We start from the raw sequence: 24,016 nt of genomic DNA, 5'->3' as shown, positions 1-24,016 counted from the left end.
AGCAATAAGGCGCATTTTTCAGTCCGAAACTCAGCATAAGTGGACGATACGTTTCGAATGGAGAAACGAACGCGGCGTAGCGGCTAGCACGCTCGGTAAGAGGGACCTGCCAATAACCTCGCACGAGGTCTAGCGTGGAAATGTAGTTTGACTTTGACACTGTTTCCACCCTTTCCTCTAGATTTGGTATCGGATAGGTCTGGTCTCGAGTTATGGCGTTAAGGCGCCGATAATCGATGCATGGCCTAGGATCCTTTCCCGGCACTTGAACCAATATTAGAGGAGATGTATAGTCACTCTCACCCGGTACTATGACTCCCAACTCAAGCATTCTATCGATTTCCTCTTTCATGATCTGCTTCTGCAAAGGGGAACATCGATATGGCTTACTACGGATTGGTTCCTCACATGTTAGCTCGATGTCGTGCTCAATAACCGTCGTTTTTCCGGGACGGCTGGAAAACACGTCTTTAAACTCAGAAACAACCCTTCTCACGTCCTCCTTCTGGACTTGACTTAACCTTGGCTCCATGTTCAACTGTTCCAACATCACCTCTGAACCCCTTTCGCTTACATCGCTAGAAGTCAGAATTTCTGCTCCTTCCTCCTCTGAAGCATTCTTTTTCTTTACTCCCAATTTTACGCTTTCCGCTTTTATCGAGATGTCTTCACGCTGCTCTCGAATGAGCGTCGCTCGATCAACCCTCGACAGCTCACACCAACTTTCAGCTACAGGCTTGAGCGTATTGCCCGCCTCGCCCAACGGCGCCACTTCGGTTTCTCCGCCGACGGAGACAACGCTACCCGCTTCAGCTGCACGTGGCTCGTGTAACCCACCCCGAGAGTTTTCTGTCCGAGGCTCGCTCGACTCGCTGCCAAGGTCACGCAGCTCGGCCGCTTTTGCCGGTGGTGGCGTACTACATGGAACGAGATCAAGTTCCTGTGAAAGCTTCCGCGCTTGCGATCGCGTGAGGGCCATGTACGCAACGCTGGGAAAGAACGATTTACCCTGCTCTTTGAGAAGCTGCTCCGAGTCGTTCGAAAAAAGATAAGGAAAACAATCTGGAATAGCAGCAGACACAGCCGCTTCGGTGTGAAGCTTACCAAAAGAGCCTTCAATGATCACCGTAGCGATCGGTAAGCAAGTGCTCTGCTCCTCGGCGACCTGCCTGATCCATGCGCATTCTCCTGTCAAGTCGTTCGGAGACACTAATGAAGGATGGACAACGTCCATAGTTGCCGCTGAGTCTCGAAGTGCTCGACACGTTTTCCCATTGACGCTAATCTCCTGAATATACGGTTCTAACAACCGCATGTTCTTTTCTGATTCACGGATCGTTGCGAAAGCAACCTTTTGTTTACAATTTACCGCGATGTGCCCTTCTTTTTTGCAATTGTAACAGATTAGCGGCTTCCGTGACTCAAACGCCCGTGTAGTATCAGTGCGCTGTTTGGGAAGCTCACTCGACTTGTGCGCTTCCGTCTGCCCTTCTTTCACAGTCTCCTTCGTAAAAGACGGGCCTTTTCTGAAATTACGGTGCGGAGCAGGTTTCCGGTCATCAGGTTTTTTTGAAAAGCCCTCTTTTCTCTCAGCTTTTTCAACACGCACGGCCCTACTGTGCAAGTTTCTACGAGTGTAGTACTCTTCAGCTAACTCTGCTGCCTTGCTTAGCTGTACTTCTCCAAGCTTATCCTGCAGCCAAAGCTTGACATCATCCTCGATACAGCGGTAGAATTGCTCCAATGCTATGCACTCTACCACTTTATCGCGATCGTCATAGACATCTTCGCTCTTGAGCCATTCAATTAAATCAAACGCGAAGTCAACGTGTGACTCATTCCCCCTTTTTGCATACCGGAACCTTTGCCGGAAAGCCTCGGGTGACAATTTATATCTTCTCAACAGGGCCTCCTTAACCTCGTCATAGCTCTCAAACGCCTCCCTCGACAAGCACGTTATCACGTCGGATACTTCCCCGGGGAGAAGAGCTAACAGGTTCTGTGCCCAAAGAGACCGCTCGATGCCATTCCTATCGCAGACGTGTTCGAACTTCACGAGATACTTCGCCATGTCCTCGCCCACTACGAACGGTGGCAGTTGGTTCCGAATTCTATGTCCACTAGCCTGAACCATCGCAGAAGCTACGCTAGGCGCTTGCGAACACTGACGGAGTGCCAATTCTATTCTTTTCATCTCGAGGCGCTCTTCGCGTTCCTCGCGCTCGCGGCGTTCTTGCCTTTCGGCTTCCTCGCGCTCGCGGAGTTCTCGTCTCTCGGCCTCCTCGCGCTCGCGGCGTTCTTGCCTTTCCGTCTCTTCACGCTCACGAAGTTCTCGTTCTCGTCTTTCGGCCTCCTCGCGGCGTTCTTTGATATCCGCCCAGGCCTCATCGACTTCCTCAGCCGTTACTCCCTCCTTCTGCATGATCTCAAGGATCGCTTGCTTTCGCTTCGCACGGCCCAATGTAAGGCCGAGTTCTTCACAAATTTCGATGAGTTCCTTCACTTTAAGGTTCTCCATCGTTCACACTAGCCTCTTGCTATTTGCCCTCGTTAGAATCTACTTGCCGTATCCCCTATAAGTCTACTAGAAAGACATGCAAGCAATTCTCAACCTGCCGTGTTTACGCCCTCCGCATTAACTTTGGTTTCAAAGCGCTCCGACTTGGCTCGAAACAATCAAAGCTCACTCCAATGCTTCACACAACCTTCTCTAAACTACGATAACCTGTGCTAGAGAAGTCTGGTGAACTGAAGGGAAAACATCAGGCACTCACCGCATCGAGGTAGCTGACGCCGGCCGATCCCGCAGCTGCCATCCACTGTTGGGAAACAGGTGTCTCAGCTTGCGACTGCTTCTGCGCAGAGCTGATAGACGGAGCGATCAAGGCGACGGTGAGTGAAGGCAAATTTATATACATATAAACAGAGGCTTTACATATTCGGCGCTGGGGCCGACAGCTTATTGGGCTCGCACAGCGGTGCGACGACGACCCGGGATTTCTTCGTTCGCTGTCTCGAACCGGATCCGCGGATGAGAGGGCTTGCCGCACGTTGCGGGAGAGATTTCCTTCGGTTGCGTCAGACGCAGCGCCGGAGTTGCCGGGGGTTGCGTAAGGCTCCCGCCTCGTTGCATCAGCTGGTGTTGACGCTGGTTGCGTCAGACGCATCGCCGGAGTTACCGGGGATTGCGTAAGACTCCCGCCTCGTTGCATCAGCGGGTGTTGACGCTGGTTGCGTCAGACGTTTTACCAGCTTGAATGCCTTGTCGAAGCAAGGAAGTTTGGGTTGGGAGCCCTGGCATAACAGCATACAAGGCAGAGGAGACACCAGGCCACTGGCATCATCTGGGCACCTCGCCGCGATAGTAAATAAGATAATACGGCAGCCCCGGAGCGCGCCCAATTGGACTAGCAGTCCTACCTCGAACGGCGTATTGACTGAAACACTGGACGACAGAGGTACAAACAAGGCAACGACGTACCCCCGCCTCACCACACCAACCCCTTCAATGAGAGGAAACCATCGCGTGGCAGCTGTTACAAATTCATTCCCCCGTCTCTTCATCGTTAACCTCTTCCACTCCACATAACATGTATCTAATTGTCCATCCTGTTGATCAAAGCCACAGTATGTCACCACACCAGGAAAGGTCCACACCCACCGAGATACTACCCTGATTTCTTCAAACCAACTTCTCTCTCGGAAACTGCGCTTGAGAAGGCAACAGCCGCAAGGCCAGCGACCTGCTTATACAGCGGGAACGCGCAGAGTCGTGAAGCAAGCGCGTCTTCAATTAAGGGCTACGTCGTCGAAAACAGTTAGGCGCGCAAGGCACGCGTACACAAGAGAAAGGAAGCACACAATGTAAACACCATCTCTTTACCTTCTCTCATGTCCCTTTCCACACGCCTAAGTTTTCCTACTATTCAACTATACCTCGACTTTCTGTAACTCTAAGGCATGGAGGAAGAAATACTTAGGATGGAATATTACGTCATGCAATCAACCTCGGTAGGCGACCTTTCCGTGAAGCCAACAATGTGGGCCCAACACGCGGCCTTTTGCGTCAAGATGACGCAAGAAATTAATTTTTCCGAGACTTTTGGTGCTCGGTACTTTTTAATCGTGCTGGTTCGGGCGCAGGTCGGCTGGTTCACGGAGGAGGTTCAGAAACATAACTTCACCGGGAGTTCTGAAACCAACCGCGCGCTCTGACGTCTTGATCACGTGTTGCGCCGACACAGTGGGCTTCAATTGCATGGCGCAACGCTCCTTCCTTATTTTTTGCCTCCTCCATGCTCTAAGGCACCGGAAGACGAGCAGAATGCCTGACCATATTAAAAATAATCGTTACTCTGCATCATTATCTCTCTCACTCCTTCCGCTTCTCTCTCTTTAAGCTATCAGTTTTACACACTCCCCGCATCTATACTTCGGCTCCAAATAAACATTCTCTAAGGCAAAGACACCAGCTACGCAATTCCGTTAACATTAGTGTAAACTAAACCCGCTACATTGGTCTAGTCGTTATGGCGCCCGACCGCTGACCCGAAGGTCGCGGGATGGAATCCCGGCCGCGGGGGCCGTATTTCGATGGAGGCGAATTGCATGAGGCCGGTGTTCTCAGATTTCGGAGCACGTCATAGAAAACACCAGACGGTCGAAATTTCCGTAACCTCGGCGTCCCTCATAATCATATCGTCGTTTTGGGACGTAAAACCCCAATTAGTGTAAACTATAGCAACGCTCTTACTTCTGGAAGCGTAGAAACGCGCACCGTTGGAGGCCACGGAAAAAGAACTAAGCGCCGCTCAAACCGTACTTCTGCTTGTACTTCTGCCATCTTCTCACCTCTGCATCAGCGACGTCCACGTCAGCGGTCCGTGCCGTTATCTTGCCCAGACATCTCTGGCTTGTCTGGACGTGTCGCGGGCTCGAACCTGGTCTGCGCATGCGTCGCCCGTCCCATGAGGAGCAGCTGGCGCGACTGTGACGCCGCCGTCTGCTTCGTCATGCTGTCTGTCCGTCTGCGTTGAAGCAGAAGTGGTTGGTTTATCGGGCGAGCTCGTTGCGTGTAGCGAAAAAAAAAATGTGCCAGACGACGCGGGCCACGAAAGACGGAGTAGAGGACAGACGAAGCGCCTGCTTACAATTTATTTATAAAAAGCCTTACTGTGCTCATCTGTACAAAGATACGGCGTGTGGCGGCACCGTGAACATGAGCGCATGGTACCGTAAGTCCCGTAAGGTTAGATATAGGTGCAAGGATGCCAAATGAACAGGAGCACAAATTGAAGTGAATTCGAAGTCAATTTAAGGATATTCAAAGTACACTCAAGTGAATCAATTGAGAAACGAGAATGAATCAAGTGAATAAAGAGTGAATGAAGAGACAATACTGGTTCGACCAGCGAAGCTGGAAAAACGAGGCACACATGGAGGACAGAAAAGTCAGGCGACTTGAATAAATAGTGAATCAAGTGACTTTGGTGTGACTCGAGAGTGGATCAAATTACTTAAGCGCGAAGTTATGTACGTTAAGGTAAAATATCGACGTACAGCCCGCGCAGCCATGGGATTACATGGGATTGCGGTACGGCAACTTTTGACCACCGTTTGCATTAGTGTATACAAAGTGAAACAAAAGTGTTTTCAGCAAAATAAGAGTGCCTTGCAGAGCATAGGCCTTCACCTGTGATCTCATCAGCGTTAGCTAAATGGACCCGGTGGCTCTTTTTTTTTTCATACGAGAGAACATGCGCTAACATACAAGACGAGTGCGCGCTAGCATTCGCGTATCGATTTCCTTGTCAGAGAGAGAGGGGGTAGGCACGCTTTACGGAATCGTCACCAAACTGTCTTATCGCCTTGGCTAGGATTATTTTTCTGACAGATTTTGTCGGCACTACTGCCTATGAGCTTACACAGCCTTTCTGATCTGAGTCCACGCTTCAGAAACGTCGCCACCTTGATTCTTTGAAACTTTTGCACAGTTGTGTAAGTTGTCCACGTTGTTCTTCTCAGGGTCATATTTTCTTTTTAGTACCCTCAAATACTCAACAATATCATGCCCCAAGTATTGTTCCTTATAGTACTCGTTCAGACGTGCACGGTTTTGTACATTTTTTTTTATTTTCCTAGTACGCTGCCGAAATTGTGAAATAATTTGCCAGGAAAGGCCCTTTAGATTAATTTCTAACTTCTACTGGACAGTTAGAATTGGATAGTTAGTATAACGCGTGTGCAAAAATTTACTGCTATTTTGCTGCTCCTGTCATAGCGAAATCTTTGGCTGCACAATGCAGAAATTAAACAAATACGGTTCAATTTGATTTACACTGGCAATCTCAGTTTCCGCCGCCGCACACTAGAAGAAAATGTGGCGCTTTGGTACAAAGAATGCCCTGAGGCTTCGGGATCATATATATTCTTGTGAGATCTGTAATTTCTCTTCTCAAAACGTTGCTCCAGTGGATTTCCTTTTCAACGATTTCTCAAGCTTTCAAGCCATCACCTTCACTTAAACATTAGTTTTATTTTGGATTCCAGCTTATAAGAGAGAAGCAAAAACTGAAGGTTTCTGCTGTGTCTTCAAAACTCATTTTTCGTTCGGGAAATCACGACTTTTACTTGTTAAATGCCTTACAGACAGACAGACAGACAGACAGACAGACAGACAGACAGACAGACAGACAGACAGACAGACAGACAGACAGACAGACAGACAGACAGACAGACAGACAGACAGACAGACAGACAGACAGACAGACAGACAGACAGACAGACAGACAACGAACTTTATTGGATCCTGAGGAGTTACGACCCCCTAATGCCTTTATTTTTTGTTGGAGTTAATTATTGCTTTGGTAACTTCTGAAAAAGAGAGTTCAATTGATTTTTGCTTATTCTGTTTAGGCCGTTACTTTCATGTCGTTACACGTTTAATATGCGTGTCTGCTAATTTTTTTGAATTTCACGACTCGCTGTTACTGTCTGGACATTCAGTTTATGTTGCTGAAAACTTTTTCGTTTTCTCCAAACCTCGTACCAAGCGATCTGATTCGTAGCCGATCCACAAAGACAGACGCGACGTCATTCGATCGTTGGGGTTGCGTCTTCACAGCGCATGCCTAACGTGGCTGCCGCGTGTCCATAAATGCTGCCTTTTTTTTCTGTTTTTTACAAATACGCAAATATAGCTAACCTATTTTCATTATCGCGTTGATCATCGATACGAAGAATGACTTCTTCGTGAAGCCCGTTTCGTGTGCTTAAACTTTACTGTGCTTTCTCTCGCTTTCTTGGCTATCGGCTTCATCCACGCTTATGTATTTTTTTTTCCCGTCTTATATCTTTGTTTCTTGGACCGGGCCCCAGTTGAAACCGAGGTTAAGACACATACAGCCTCACAGAGTGTTATCTCCTCATAGCTTGTTTTCCTGTCAGCGTGCAGCTTGAGTACCCGTACACTAAAAAAAAAACAAATTTGTTACAGCTCCCTTTTGAAAATCCATATTTCTCCTAATAATAATTTTGAGGTTATACGTGCCGAAACCACGATAGATGATTATAAGGCACGCCGTGTATAGAACTTGCGGAAATTTGAGCCCCCTGCTGTTCTTTAATCTGCACCAAAATCCAAGTGCACGGGCCTTTAGCATTCCGCCTTCATTGAAATGATATAGTGCCGCGGCCGGGATCGAACCCGCGACTTTCATATTTCTCTTGTTTTGCTTATATAGCACGCTGACTGCTAAATGATACGTTCTTTTTCTTATTCAAGGATCGCTCGTTCTTGTACATATGAGCAGTATTATTATTCATATCAATATCGTTCTTGTTATCCCACTAGTTAATACCCCACACCCACCCTCCTCTCTAATTGCTCCCTACTGTTACCGCCTCTCATTGTTTAATGACCCGGTTCTTAGGCGAATCCTCAGGCCATTTTTTTTTAATTTTTGGGAATTGTCGTAAACTGAACATGCATCAAGTAAGACGTTTCCTCTGATTTGATCCAGCTCCTTTCTATTATTCCATTTTTTTCTTCACATAGTGACCACGGTCATTTTCTGTATCGATCCTTGTTTCACTTCCTTCGGTATACTTTTATATCGATGGTTAGCAAAATAGATTACATTGTGTCTCAGGCCAAGCTCACGGCTTCCAACTAACTGCGATAAATCTATCTCTTTCTCTCTCTCCTGATCAAATCATCGTACCACCTGGTACGTGCCATTGCACGGCATCACCTTCTCGATCACAATCAACATCATCGACGCTTCACACCGAGTGACGGCCAACGAACGCGCACAAAGAAGAGAACAAAGATGGCGTCAGCAGGCGGCTTCGCGTAGACGAGTCCATGGCGGCGAGGCCAGCCGCCGGTTCCGGCGGCGCGGCGGCCGCCGCCCCGGGGGCCCTCCAGACGGCGACACGCGCCGAGTTCGCTGTTCTCGTCAAGGGCACCGAAGAGACGGCGCACTGGCTGGCCGACCTGCTTCGCGCCCAGCTACTGCTGGTCGAGGTCGTGCCCGTGCGCCGAAACACCCGGTGGCTCCTGCTCGTGAGACTCAAACCCGAGGACGCCCCCGCCATGGCCGAGAAGGTGCTTGAAAATTTGGTCTCTGCATGCGTGTCAGTGTGGCTTCGTGCGTGGTGTGAATGGAAGGTAGAAAGTACAGAGGCGAAGGCACTTGTTTAGAGAACTACCCGCCGTGGTAGTTTAGCAGGCAGGGCAGAGTATCAAACACGCGGCCAGCGTACCTTTCGCAAGTGGCCCTGCCCGCACGTGACTGTCTTCGTCCCATACCTTTTCTTTTTCAATTTTCGTGAGAGACACAGACATGAATCGTATCAAGCATTTCTTTCGTGAGGCACCCCATGCGGTCACCGTGTGGTAAAACATAAATAACCATGGAACAAAAATTCCACGTTTCAGAATCGGCGTCCAGGTTTTAGTCACTCTGGAGATCACTGTCCACATGTTTCTCGAACCCTGACGCCCAGTCCCCTGCAGCAATGACCCGTATATGAGATGTGGGAGAGGCCTTTTTTCAAATTGCAACATAAGCTGCTCCCCCCATCTTGTTTTGACCTTCTTTACTGTCCCGGCCCTTGAGGGACTAGATATCGTGACTGCGGCCCGCTAGCTGAGGTGAGCTTGAGACCCCTGAGGTAACGTGTCACGCTTGCTAAGACTGAATAGTGTTTAGGAAAGCGGCGCGCCTAAAGACAAGGACAAGACAAGAGGCAGCAAGGACTAGCGCACTCCTTGTTGCCTCATCCTCCTTGTAGTGCGCTCCTCCTCGATGCCTCGTCTCCCGACCTTTGCAACAGGGCTTGTTGCTGAGCTAGTTGGTTTTTAACTTGAGGAAAAGCTGTAATGACGCAAAGAAGACGGGGACGAAGCGAAGACACGAACAGATAGACACGGGCGCCCGTGTCTGTCTGTTCGTGTCTTCGCTTCGTCCCCGTCTTCATTGTGTCATTACAGTTCTTCCTCTTGTCCTTGCCTTTCGGTGCGCCGCTTTCCTAGGTACTATCTATGCCCCAACTAGCCCAGCAACCCATTTTATTGGACTAAGGTTGAAGGTGTGAGCTCGGTTTCTCATTACGGCGGCCGCGTTTCAAATAGGGGCGAAATGCAAGAACACACGTTTGCTTAGGTTTAGGTGACGTTAGGAACCTCAGGTGTCAAAAATCAATTCGGATTCATCAACTACGGCGTGCCTCATAGTCATATCGTGTTCATGGTCTAGTGAACACGGGTTCCCGCCAGTCAAGGGAGCTTGCCAGAGCACTAGGGGGGAGACTAGCAGGGACTAAGGAGAAAACGAGGCATGTTGTCAGAGTGATAACTCGCGGTTGAATAGTGCAGCCGTTATCGGGGACGTCAGAACATCTCTTGGCACATCTTCGGAGATTTTTGCAAAGATTTTTACAAGTGTTACGAACGCAATACCAGGGAGTCTTCTGCTTACATGGTTGGCGATAAGTATCCTTCACCTGTGTCTGAATCTGCACGCCTAGCTTTAAATGCGAATGGCATTTCTTTAACTAGCACGTCAGGTTTCGAATAGGCAGACAGGGTAACATACGGCAACGCTAACTACGCTCAATCGCACGCACTCTTGCGACTGACGTCACCTAATCGCAAATCACTTCACACGGTCACGCGCGCCTACGATGGACGTGAACGCAGCACACTTGCGCACCATCTAAACACATACAACTAAAGATATTAGCAATGTCCCGACGGCTGCAGTTACACTAGTACACTCTAGTTACGCTGTGCGCTCGGGGCCTCGTGACCTGAGCGGAAGCGTCGCGTATGACAACATATTACCGGCGTACAATGAGAAAGAAATACAAGGTTCTGCCTGGCGTTGCATGAGTATCGATATTTTGCCAGTGTCACTACTGTCCCGTGTCACTGGGTGTCCAGTAACCCGCGCCGCTTCGTGGTTGTCACTATTTACAAAGCATCACAACTTCAAGACCATGGTCGTCAGCGACCTGCCACTTTAGCAACGACGTCGTATGAGACGTTTCTACCCAGGACACGTGACACGGAGCTCTTGAAGTGCAAATACTCCCTCCTTTGTCGTACCAAAGCCCGATACTTCAACCACTGCGCCGTGTGCACATATTTCGACACACGGAATAGAACGTCTCAAGCATTTCCCGCGTGCAAGCAAGCGCGTTCAGCCGTTTGACGCATTTTTCACGAAGCCGATGCCTTCCTCAGAACTTTTCTTTTTTGCGCAGTACAAAAGCGTTGTTGGTGTTTTTCCGGACTACACACCTTAACGAAACTTTATGAATAACTCTTTGGTGTGTACGTTGGTCGTGACTGTGCGCGTTATTTGTGTGTATGTGTGATCATGGTGTATAGTCCATACTCAACACCCGACTCACGGAGAAGCAAGCCAGGCGATGAACCAGGCCAACCTCTCCGGTGTAATCGCTAAAAAAACGTTATCTGTCTATACTTTCTGTGAGACAACGCGTTGTGACGTTTGGCGCGTTTTCCGCCATGATGGAACGCCAAATAGCCTATATCAGGGCCTCAAACTCACCTTAGCTAGCGGGCCGCAGTCACGAAATTGAGTCCCCCGCAAGGGCCTCACAATTTCACAATTTCGCCGCAACGGCGAAGCAATGAATGCGATAGCAACAAATTGGAATGTAACGCGAAGAACGGAAAGCAGCTCGAAATTTCCAGCGCGCCGCTCAAGCCCTAGGGACGCACGAAAAGAACACACACAGGACGAGCGCGAACTATCATACGTCGCAGCTCGACACTTCAAGCGCGCTGCTCAAACATAAAGCAGAACGCACGAAATGAACGCACAGGCAAACACAGGCCGAGTGCGAACTAACAACTGTCACAGTTGTTACGTCTTTCCGTTGGAACAGCGCGCTTCTTTCGCAAACGCGGCCGCTGAGCGAGCGAAGTGACCTTCGTACGCTGCTCTGTAACTTAGCGCGGACATCGCGGGGAAAGCACAATACATACAAACCCCCCATACCCCCACTTCCCCCGAGATAAGCGCGCGCTTACGTCAGCTTACGTGGCCGTTTCATGAAAAAAGGCGTTCCCCATATCTCATATACGGGTCCATTCTGAAGAGGACTTGATGTCAGGATTCAAGAAACACGTCGATACTGATTTCTAGTATGAGCGAAATCTGGACGCCAATTCTGAAATATACAGGTTTTGTTCCACGATTATGATTCATCACATGATAACCGCATCGGGTGCCCCAAGAAAAAATGCTTGAGACCATACAACTCTTAGTAGCTCATCAAAATAATTAAGATTTTTTTAATATGGGAAAAAGACGGTCATGTGCTTGCCGGGCAGCGCGTTTGAGACATCTGGCTTACGTGTTCTTCACGCTGGCAGTAACTTTCTGCTGTACTTTTTATTCTTATTTTTCTACGGCGAATCCCTACCAAGAGGTTCAATTTCTCTCGGTTCTAACGGATGCGTTCGACGAATGCCTCCGCAGGTGGGCGTGTTCAAGATCCACCGCTCGGGCTCCGAGAGGCCGTTCGTGCTGGACCACTGGCGCGACTTCGGTCGCGGCGACGAGACCCGTCCCGAGGAGCTGTTCTCGCTCACCGAGCGCCAGGAGATCGTGCAGAACGTCATCGATGGCATCCGCGCCGAGCAGCTCACCGAGGTGGTGGGACTGGGCCACCGCTGCGTGCTCGTCCACCCGGGACAGAGCGTGTTCGCCGTGTGCTGTCGTGCGGGCATCGTGGAGGCACTGTTCGCGCCGCACGACTACGAGCTGCTGAGCGCTATACGGCGCCAGTGGCTGTCCAACCTCACCATACCCGTGCACATGATCAAGGTGTACTTCGGCATACGCATCGCCTTCTACTACGCCTTCCTCAGCTTCTACACCTGGTCCCTCATGGTAAGATAGAAAGAGGTTAGGAAAAGGGATGGGAAAAAATCACCGCCATATCCACGAAGTGAATGATGTTAGAGGAGCTTGCTCGGAGATGATCGGGTAACCCGCGAATCCTCCGTACACATTCCCCTACCATCATATATAGACGTGACAACGATGTTATATATACATTAGCCCTCTTCGCTTCGCCCTCCCGGACTCTCACCGCAGGGTCTTGGCGGCGAGCCCCAACTGCTGATGCGTTGCGAGCCCGCCGCGCTGCTGCCTTGGCTGGGGTGTTCATGCTACGGAGCGGCAACGAAGAGTGTTCACTGAGTGAGCTACTGGCGAAGAGAAACGAAGCGCGCCAAACGCGAGCGCCACACGGGAGGCGCGGCCCCCTAGCGGTCACCTATCTAACTAGTGCATGCGCCGAGCGTGGTGCGCGCCGCCTTGAGATGCGGCGCGCCATCTTGTGAGCATTCTTGAAATCACCTGAGAGAGCGCAGCTGCGCTTATGGCGGGACCAATGAGAACTAGTGCACACGCCGCCGACAACGGACAAGGCGCGAGCATAAGGAGCAAGCTCCTAAAAAGACTCACAGGGTCCCTTATGCATTCGCAGGAGGCCTCTAAAAATTCTACGGGGTCTCAAAAAATATCGTTAAGAAGACCTTAATGCAAAAGCCTTAGCGTCGGTGCATTAAAGGTCGACACGTACAGTGAGGATGGAAAGAAACGCGAACAGTGCGGCATCTGCATTCTCTGCCGTTTCGCATTTCTTTTCAAACGGTTGTAGCATGGATGGTAATAAATAGCCTCTAGAATCATCCATGATACAATCGAGAACCATCTAACATCTTCCTATTGCCACCAAGCTCATAGCGTGATGAAAACAGCGCGCTGCGCTGTTCGCGTTTCTCTCCATCCCCCTATATATATGCTTCGTTTTGTCTGTTAGCAAACTCCTTAGACCCGCTTTCATTATATCGTCACCCCATCGCATGCCTGGTAATAGGTTTATGCATACGCGTAGTCCCCCCAACACCCCCCTTTTTTGAGGAGCTGGCTCGCCAGGTTCTTAAGCTGGGGCAAAGTTCCGCGCCGTAAGCGTAACCTTATAGTTCCAGAGGCGACAGCTACAGGCGCAGCTCGCGCGAAAGAGAAGTCTTGCTCCTCTTGTTCTTCGAGCGCCTTGAAGATGATAGTAACGCAGGCTAAAACACATATAGCATAGCCAGCTGTAGCATGCGCACGCTCGCGCGAAAGAGAAGTCTTCTTCCTCATGTTCTTCGAGCGCCTTCACGGTGACATTAACGCAGGCAAAACCTTATTTCCTCGATTTTCTCGACCACACTTTCGGCCACAGCTGCAGGGTCTGCGACCGCTTGTGGTTCGACAACAACCTCACCACAATCGCTACTATAACAACGTGTGACGTCTTTATATGGCAGTAGAGGAATTGTACGGAGCATTCACGGTTTACCCGATTATCCCCGAGCCAGCTCCTCAATCATCATTCACTTCGTGGATATGGCGTGATTTTTTTTATGCACAAACCGGCGCCGGCGCTTCTGAGAAAATTTTCCGTGATGTATACCGCACCATTGTCACGTGACTAAGCGCGCCGTTCGCATTGACGCCGTCACGCGATTGAGTGTGCCATGACGACGGAAGCCGGATTTTTCGACTCATGAGCCCGATTAGGCTTTCGCCTTAATGAAGCTTTCTGGTTAGGCCTAGCTTGTTCGCATTTGCATTGCCACTTAGTGCATACATGCGCGTAACTCGGGTGGTCTCACTCTTCTGCGCAGGTGCCAATGACAGTGGGCGTCCTGGTGTTCGAGCACCGGGACTCGCTGCAGTGGCGCATCGCGGGCGTGCTCTTCAACCTGCTCTGGAACACGGTCATCCTCGAGGTGTGGCGCAAGCGGGCCGACTACCTGTCCTGCTTCTGGGGGCTGCACGAGCAAGCGACGCCGTCCAGGAACAGGCTGCTCTTCGCCTACGGCGAGAACATGCTCGCCCAGAGGGCATTCCGCATCATCATCTCTCAGGTGGGTTCTACGAACCTGCACACCACAATGGCTCGGTGATGTTACATGATCATCATCATCAGTCTGACCACGCCCACTGCATGCAAGGCCAAAGACCTTTGCCGTGTTTCGCCAATCAAGCCGGTCCTGTGCTTGCTGCGGTCACGTTATCTCCGCAAACTTCTTAATCTCATCTGTCCAGCTAAAACTTAAGGCGGAAGCCTGCAGATACCTTATCAAAAGCGAAGTTTTACCGACGGCGTAGGCATCGGAAGCGTCAACACGAGTGATCGAAAACATAATAATCACGTGATGACGTCACAGATCGCCAAAATTCGTGACGTCATCAAGACGTCACGTGACGTACGTCGTCACATGACATCGTCGCTTGGTCAAAGGTGGGCCGATCACGGAGGCAGTGTAAAACTGCGTAAGGTGCAGAAAGCTTTCGGAGGTGTTGGAGGCTAATACATCGGCTGAGAAGAAAAAATAGCAGATGGCTTTCGCCTTCAAGTCGTCGTAGGCCAATGCAGAAGGGGCCCTGTGAGCCCTGTGGGTTGAAAGGGAACACTGTCTTTTCCTGTTCTCTTCGAACGCGCCGCTTCCAACGTGTAAACATTGCGAGCGGCTCACTCACGGCACACCGCGGCGGCCGTGGTAACTATGCGCCTCATGATATTCAAATTAGCCAATGGCCGTGTCTTTTGGGTATGTGACGCAGTTTATTTTGGGTATATGGCATCATTTGTCGAAAGAAGAGCGAGCGATTTTCTAGCTGACTTTGAATTTTAATTGTGTATTCCCTGCGTCGTGCTGCGTTTCTGACCATGTTCTGACCATCTTCAAAAAGTGTTTTAGGGTCCCTTTAGATGGCTCTTTGTTTCCGAGCAGGTGGTGGTGCTGTTCTGCGTGATGCTGTGCGTGCTGCAGCAGTACCAGTACCTGACGCTCGAGGCGTACGTCAGCGGCACGTTCCCGACGTCGGCGCTGGGCGACGCCGCGGCGCGCGTCGTGCCTGGCGTGGTGAACACACTGGTGGGCATGGCCTTCTCGGACGTGTACCGAGCGCTGAGCCAGAGGATGACCGAGTGGGAGAACCACCAGACACAGGCCGAGTACCTGCAGCACCTCACCTACAAGCTCATATTGTTCGACTTCTTCGGCCGTTTCGGAAGCCTCTTCTACACAGCCTTCTATCTGCAGGTAGCAAGACTTTGACTCGTCAGCACGATGAATAAGGGGCGCAGACAGGGGGTCAAACACTCGGTCCTTCCCCAAAATGAACGGGGCAACGGCTGCCGCCGTAGTGCGACGGGATGTGCGTCGCATACGTAATGCGAAGGTTGTGGTCTTGATCCCCACCTGCGGCAAGCCGTTTTTATTCCTCTTTCGTTTCCATCTGTCTCATAATTACTACACTTCAGTTAATAACCACATATGACGTCCTTAATGCTTTTCCTTGGCTTGAGTATCAATTGTCTTCATACGCAGTAAAGCTTTGTTCTTGTGCGAGCTGGCTGATAGTCGATATGTATCGAAGTCATTGTAGAGCGAAGGAGGGCGGGCAAGTCACCGCGGGTCTCCCGTCCTCCCTCCTCTGTCCGTGTTTCGTTGCGCTAGAATGGCTTCTCGGAGCGGCCAAAAATTTGGGGGGGGGGGGGGGGGGTTATGCCATCATTTGTGTATCTTCGTGCGTGTGTTTGTATGCATGCGTATGTATACACACGCAAAACACTGAAAGTTTTAGCGGTAGGGGGGTAGTTTCAACCCCCGCCCCTAGGTATGCCAGTGATGACTCCAATGGCTTCATGTGGTCGTGGCTAACAAAACGGGCTCCGCGAATCCATTGCCCTTCTTTCGTTCATATCCCATACTTTGTCACTCTGCACTATAAGCTAGATGCGCGCACAGAAGTGCCCACGAGAAGCGGCGATGATAGAGGCCCTCTTATTTTACCCTTTTCAGGACATCCAGCTGCTTCGCAAGCAGGTCTACATCCAGCTCCTGATGTCCTTCACCAAGGACAACCTGGTAGAGATCGTCATGCCGCGCGCGATGCGCCGCTTCGCCAGCCTGGTGCGCCACATGATCCGGCGCGAGTCCAACTACCTGCCCGGAGTGCACAGCATCCTGAGCGAGGCGGACATGGCCAAGTACACGAGCACCTACGTCGACTACTACAAGATGTTCTCGCAGTTCGCCTTCGTCTTCCTCTTCGGTCCCGTCGTGCCCCTAGCGCCGCTCATCGCCTTCTTCGGCAACCTGCTCGAGATGCTGGTCGTGGGCTACAAGCTGACCGTGGTCTTCCAGAGGCCCCTCAAGATCGGCCACGAAGGCATCGGCATCTGGGAGCCCGCGTTCCGGGCCATCGGGTTCCTGGCCGTGCCCACCAACATCGCGCTCATCTGCGTCGAGAATCCGGACTCCCTGAGCGCTCTCTCCCGGCTCTTCACGGACACGGAGTTCGTGCTCTTTCTGGTCGGCATCGAGCACGCGATCCTGCTGCTTAAGCTGACCTTGCAATACGCGCTGCGCTCCGAGGTTCACTGCCCACACTACTCGCCGGCTGTGACTACGTGATTGGAGAACCGCATTGTTTTATTTCTTTGTTGTAGTCGATCGACATATGGAGCAGGGCGAAATTGAATTGCGTTATAACCGTGTTTTTTCTCTGTTGCGATATTTCTATTGCACGTAACCGGCGGAAAGTCGCTGGATATACAACATTTTATTGCGTTGAATAAATGAAATCTTGCGTTCTTCTGGCGACGCCACTGTCATGTTATCTCCGTTAGTTTTGTCATTCGTGATTTGTGACACTGCGTTAACGATGCCCGCAAATATATTTTGTTTCCCCTGTGAGCCTTGCGTTTTAGTCGCCGCCAAAAAACATGTTGCCGAATCAGCACGACGTCAGAAGGAAAGCGATGGATGAGTCCTTGAAGAGTACGTCCGCCTCAAACCCCGAAACTGTGTACGTTCAGTCTGCCCAATACCGAGGCCCATCCAAGTAATATGCATTAAGTCTGAGAATACCTAGACCAAACCTGGTTCAATTACTGAAAAATCAGAATGAATGGAATGTCGTTACGAGGCTTATCACATCTATTATCTGCGCAAACACCAAGTTACTGTGAAACACAACGCATGACAACGAGTCAAAGCAATAAAACGTGACCTCTGAGATAAAAATTTGTGGACGCTTAAGCTTCGCCTTTAAGAGTTGAACGCGATGACGATATCCGGCCCCATCCTCATCGCGTTCTGTTTCGCTTGTCATCACGTTCAGTCGCCCAGACACACATACACACACTACATACCTATAGTAAAGGTAAATGTTGCCGCCCTCTTCAACAGCACGTTTACGACAACAGTGCACCCACTACGTGTGTGTAAGAGAATGCGCGCACTAATGTGTACGCCCTTTGTAATGGGTGGCATGCTATAAACCAGCAGCAATTACGCGCGCGGTACGTTTTCGAAGTTGCGATGCACCCACTACGTCTTCGTAAGAGAATACGCGCAATAATCTGTGTGGCTTTTGTAATGGGTAGCCGGCTTTAAACCACCAGCTCGTTATGCAATTCACATGATGTGACGCCCGATGACAATATACGCTTGTACCCCGTTTTACTGCGATATTACATCTCCTACTGTGACACCTGTACACAGTACGCGTATATTTGTGAATCATTAAAGTTAATTTCCGTGCAGTTACAAGCAATGGAACGGTTCTGTGGTAGAACACCTGCATGCCACGCAGATGGCCTGGGCTAGATTCTCACTCGAAACTAAGAGTTTTTATTATTTATTTTATTTGCATCTTTCTCAATTTACGGTCACACCCAACGACGCGGACACCAACATCGACGCCGGAATTTCTGCGGAACGAGCTCCTTAACGCTATCGCGTTAATACAGCCGGGTGCGCTTGTGAACAAATAATATTGTGACAATGAATTGTGAACAAATCATATACGGTCACACAAGAAGGAAGTACACCTCAGGAAATATTTCTGTGGCATCGATTGCAAATGGAATAAACAGGCCCCTGTATTAGGTTTCGTTTCCACGTACGCGACCCTAGGGAGCCCACATGAAGGGTCGTTCGTGTAGGCTCCCTACGCGCCCCCTAATGCGGGTGCCACATGCGGCATCTTGTTGTACATCAGCTATTTACATTTACGGAAAAACTAAGCTACAGTACATCACAACGCGACACTGGCAAGCAAAGCAGAAAAGCGTGGCCTTTCACATTAAACAAGCCATATACTTTTGTCTTGGAGGCCATAATCAACTAAGAGCTTTGCTTTATATGATCACGAAAGAGGGCAGCACTCCCCAGGGAAGCTTGTTGCTTGATACTTCGCGAGCGCGGATCATACGCTTCGACTTCGAGCACGCTGTCTCTCTATCAAGTGGCACGTACGAGTCCGACATTTCATCGTACAATCGACGTCGTTCAATCTCATTTACGATCGCGAAAAAACCAAGCGAGCGCGAATGAGGCAGCAAACCTGAATGACAAAGCAAACCTACAACTCAAAACACTAAAGCTTCTAGTCTTGGAGGCCATAACGGACTCAGAAGAACTTTCTTGCAGAAATGGAAGATGGCAGCACTCCTCAGGCAGTCTTGCTTCGACGTGGAAGAGCGCGTTATCTCGAAGACCGCGAGCTGCCGCTCTTACCAGAATGAATCGGCAATTTTTCCAGACATATGCGGTGGCATACAGCTGCATGCATTCCGAACGGGATGTCTGGACGCGATAACTGCTACGCGTGATGCTGCCGCTAAACGCCTTTTTTTTTATTTGTGTTCTTTCTTTCCTTCTGCGCCGTCCTTGAGACGGGAATTCGCACCAAGGTTCAGTCTCTCGAGCTGCCAACACAGCTGGCGTGATGCACTGAGTTCGGGTACGAACGAGATATTTTAGGGGCGAAGCTCCTTAAGGCGGCACCCGTTCGTCCCTCGTAGTCGTAGTCGTAGTCCGTAACCAGTCTTACGCTTTGACCTCCAAGGTGGTGCCGGTGGGAGATTTTTCCTGTGCGTTGTTGAACAATAAAAAATTCGCAGCGGTAGCTAAAAGCCGACTTCTTCTGTCTCTCATTCCCATTAGCAGCCATTCTTTACCTCCAAGGTAGTGCCTGGTGAGATTTCTCCTGTGCGTGATTAAACAATAAAAATTTTGTTCAAAACGCCGTTTATTGATGAAATAAACCAACGAAAGACGCCAGATGTTTTGTAAAAGCAAAACGGAAGAACGCCAGATGTTTCTAAAGCAAAAGGAAAAGACGCCAGCTGCTTAACGAAAGACGCCAGATGTTTTCTAAAGCAATGGTTTTCTAAACAATGAAAATTCGCAGCGTACATGTAAAATTAAAGTGAGCTGCAAGTCGTCATAACTCATCGAACCTTTAGTATAAACGCGCCCTATCTCACGTCGGTGATGATGTACTGGACAGAATTCACGGAAGATTCACGGTTTACCGATGAACCTCCGCAGCTTCGCCCACTCATCATCATTCACTCCGTGGATATGCTGTGATTTTTAGGGGCGAGGCTCCTTAAGGCGGCACCCGTTCGTCCCTTGTAGTCGTAGTCGTAGTCGTAGTGCGTAACCAGTCTTACGCTTTGACCTCCAAGATGGTGCCGGTGGGAGATTTTTCCTGTGCGTTGTTGAACAATAAAAAATTCGCAGCGGTAGCTAAAAGCCGACTTCTTCTGTCTCTCATTCCCATTAGCAGCCATTCTTTACCTCCAAGATAGTGCCTGATGAGATTTCTCCTGTGCGTGATTAAACAATGAAAATTTTGTTCAAAACGCCGTTGATTGATGAAATAAACCAACGAAAGACGCCAGATGTTTTGTAAAAGCAAAACGGAAGAACGCCAGATGTTTCTAAAGCAAAACGAAAAGACGCCAGCTGCTTAACGAAAGACGCCAGATGTTTTCTAAAGCAATGGTTTTCTAAAAAATGAAAATTCACAGCGTACATGTAAAATTAAAGTGAGCTGCAAGTCGTCATAACTCATCGAACCTTTAGTATAAACGCGCCCGATCTCACGTCGGTGATGATGTACTGGGCAGAATTCACGGAAGATTCACGGTTCACCGATGAACCTCCGCAGCTTCGCCCGCTCATCATCATTCACTCCGTGGATATGCTGTGATTTTTTTTTTGTTGTCCGCGCCCGTACAGATCCTTCCAAAAGATCACTCATGCTTCTTGCTTCACCTTAGTGTAAAAGTTAAAAAAGAACAACAAACCTAAGTGCTAATAATGACGGCAGAATGATGACGGCCTTTTCGTTGCTATTCCATTATTTAATTCTTTCTACAATTCCGAAAAACTGCAGCCACTGCGCGTGATTACCGTCCGAATTCACTGCTGTAAGGAACACGAATAGCGCGATTGTGAGTTCGATACGATTGTGGGATTACAAAGGCTAAAGCCTCATATGTTGCGTCCACCGCGCTGGTAAAATGATCACGGTGCTCGGCTGCTGGCCCACAGATAGCGGGTTACATCCTGGCCGCGCCGGTTGCATTTCGACCGAGGCGAAATACCAGAGGCTCGTTCACTTCACAATGTCAGTGCACAATAAAGAACACCAGATGATCGAAATTTCCGGTGCCTTCTTACCACGGCGTTCAACGTAGTCATATCGTGGTCTTTGACACGCAAAACAAGAGAAAAATGTTATAATTTCTTATATGTCTCATGCGAAGGTGCTAAAATGCGAATGTCACGTGACCACGCGTGTTGCGCGTTCCCGTGACTAAAGAAATAGAAGAAAGCTAAACAGCGTTCGCGTGATGTAGAGTCCACAGTAAAAGAGCCACACCTGAGGGTTTTTACCTTCGAGTCGTTTTAAGCGAATGCTTAATTAAGGGACCCCGTGAGTTTTCTGGGATGAATATCCATTAGTGGACCAGTGCGACGCCAACTTAAACGTTCGAAATATATCGTAGAATGTTCTTCAATATTAATAATCACGCCTTTCAACCATATCTAAAGAATGTTCGGGTGTACAATCTGCTTTTCGCATATGTACGTTATGCGAGAACAGACAAACAAAATTTATAATACTTCGAACACGTTTCAATATTTTTAAACAATCAACCAGAGATAGCTTTTCATATTACGTACTCACGTGTCGTCGGTGATCATCGATTAGTAGCATTTACCTTGAATGAATCAATCTCGAAATCTACTCAGAAAATTATCTTAGACTGCAAAAATGTCTTCGAAGATATAAACAGGGAACTTATGCAGCTATTATAATGTTCTGTGATATATTTCGATAATCCCTCGGTTTAATACAACTGCGACGTGTTTCTTGTCTAGGTAGTTCAATTGACGGCGTTATCCATTAATTCCGCACAATCACATATGATACACAAACACATAATAAGAGGATGCTGTTGAATCGGAAGGCGCAGGGGGAGGTTATGCACACATGCTTATAATCACATTCGCAGCACTGCTTTAAAGCTAACTATCAAGGAAACCTCAAATATCATCATCATCGCCTCAGGTACGAAGGACCTGCTCCCGAGTTACGCTGGGCAGCAGCAGTATAAAACAGAAAGACTGTAATTTATCTTCCGGCAGTCTCACTTTGTCGTGCACGTTATTTACGAAACTTTAAAACACGTCTTTCAGGCACAATTGCATTGAAAAACGTTAAACACTATGATTTAACACCTGGCGTGCCACGTTTGAAACGAATTCGGGCAAGATGCGGCGCTTGAAACATCCACCAACCTTGCAGGCCTGCGCGGCTCGTCTCACAGTCCCACTCCATAGGACACCATTCGCAACACCTATGAATACCGCACGCTTACCTTCATTCTTTCACCGATTTCAATGACGACGTTTGTATTTATGCTTCACTTGCCCTAGGTCTACCTGGAGTTGCACGCCTTCCCCACTTGCTGAGAAAATGAAATGAATTGATAGTCGCTAAGACGCTTCTCTTATTAGATCTCTGATTCACGCGAAAGCCGATCTACTGTGAAACACAATTGCAGACTACAGGGCACAGCAGTAAAACGCAGCCACTAGGATTAAACAACCGTGTACGTTTGTGTTAGAGGTAATAATCAATTCAAAACAATAAGCTACAATAACAAAAGAAGGCAACACTCTTCAGGCAAGGCTGTTGTAACCTTGGTTGCAAATGCAATAAACAGGCGCGTATATTATTTTTCGTTTCCAAGAACGCGCCCCCTGAAATGAATACCATATGCAGCATCTTATTATCCAGGGGGGGGGGGGGGGGGGGGGGGGGGGATGGAAAGAAACGCGAACATCGCGGCGCGCTGTTTTCATTGCGCTCTGACCTTGGTGGCAATAAAAAAGTGCAAGATGGTAATTTATTGTAACGTGGAAACTCTAGTGGCTTTTTATCACCGTCCAGGCTACAACCGCTTGAAAATAAATGCGAAACAACAGAGAATGCAGATGCTGCATGTTGACGCTTCTTTCCATCCCCACTGTACGTACATCCGAAAGTTATTTTCGTGTGCGCGAAAACGAAGCTACGTGCATCACAACACGAAACTGATAGGCAAAGGAGGAAAGCGTCACCTCTGAGATTAAACGAGCCATATAGGTTAGTCTTGGAGGCCAACACCAACTGAGAACGATCGTTGCGCAATCAAGAAAGACGGCAGCACCCTTCAGGCAAGCTCACTTCATACATGGCGAGCGCATATCATATGCTTCGTTTTCAAGCACGGTACCTCTGTAACAAGTGGAACACACGGCCTTTTATCGTACATATTAACGCTGTTCAACCTCGCTTGATATCGCGGAAAAACAAAGCTAACGTGAATGCCAAACGAAGCTTCCCGCTCGAAGCTGTAAAGCGTGGCCTTTGAGATCAAACAAGCCCGGTGCGTATTGTCTTGGAGGCCATGAAGGACTCAGTAAAGCTTTGTCAAATGAGCGGAAGATGGCAGCACTCCTCAGGGAGAGAGCGTAATCTCGAAGACTGCGAGCTGCCACTCTGCTGAGAGCGAATAGACAGTTTTTCCAGACGTGCGGCGCCATGCAGGTGGCTGTATTCCTGGCTACGTGTTTGACACGATAACGGCTGCGCGCGATGCGTCCGCTTAATACCATTTCTTTGTTTCTTTTTTTCTTTCCTTTTCGCGCGGCCGTGTTCGACTTCGCCAGAGATCGATTCCCTGACTTTCCTTTACAGCTGGCGTGATACGTTACGTGCTGGTACCAACGAGATAATTTTATTGCACACATCAGCAGAGATTTTTGCTAATGATCACTCGTCGGATTGCTTCGTGCGTAACCTCACTGGAAAAGGAAAAAATAAAGAAAAAGGAAGTGCTAATAACGATGCTACTGTGGCTCCATGATAGGCAACAGCCTCTTCTTTGCCATTCCGGTATTTAGAACTCTTTAACAGCGGAGCCGTTTACACCGAGCACTGGTCCGTGACGGGTAAACAGAAATCATCATCATCATGAGCCCTCACGCGCTCTCTTCGTTCTTTTCTACCTCTTCTTCATCTGCTGCTTCGTCTGACCAGGCGCGCGTTATCTTCGT

At 49.1% G+C, this 24,016-nt stretch overlaps 1 protein-coding gene across 1 annotated transcript; it reads left to right on the top strand.

The window, feature by feature from the left end:
* The first annotated feature begins 8,304 nt into the window (after window positions 1–8,304).
* On the top strand, window positions 8,305–17,028 carry LOC119404120 (anoctamin-10). Its single transcript, XM_037670722.2, has 5 exons — window positions 8,305–8,608; window positions 12,018–12,431; window positions 14,222–14,464; window positions 15,335–15,646; window positions 16,409–17,028. Exons 1-5 carry the CDS (start codon window positions 8,366–8,368, stop codon window positions 17,021–17,023), a joined length of 1,827 nt encoding a protein of 608 aa, XP_037526650.1. The 5' UTR covers window positions 8,305–8,365; the 3' UTR covers window positions 17,024–17,028.
* The last annotated feature ends 6,988 nt before the right edge of the window (window positions 17,029–24,016 follow it).

Source organism: Rhipicephalus sanguineus, chromosome 9 (genome assembly GCF_013339695.2).
Source record: "Rhipicephalus sanguineus isolate Rsan-2018 chromosome 9, BIME_Rsan_1.4, whole genome shotgun sequence".
Lineage (NCBI taxonomy): Eukaryota > Metazoa > Arthropoda > Arachnida > Ixodida > Ixodidae > Rhipicephalus > Rhipicephalus sanguineus.
This window is presented reverse-complemented; position numbering and strand designations above follow the sequence as displayed.

Excerpts from the sequence above, each read along its gene's own strand:
- LOC119404120 (XM_037670722.2), top strand. The coding sequence starts at position 8,366 with ATGGCGGCGAGGCCAGCCGCCGGTTCCGGCGGCGCGGCGGCCGCCGCC. Across the intron at positions 14,465-15,334 it reads TCCGCATCATCATCTCTCAG|GTGGTGGTGCTGTTCTGCGT; the intron begins GTGGGTTCTACG and ends GTTTCCGAGCAG. Across the intron at positions 15,647-16,408 it reads ACACAGCCTTCTATCTGCAG|GACATCCAGCTGCTTCGCAA; the intron begins GTAGCAAGACTT and ends TACCCTTTTCAG.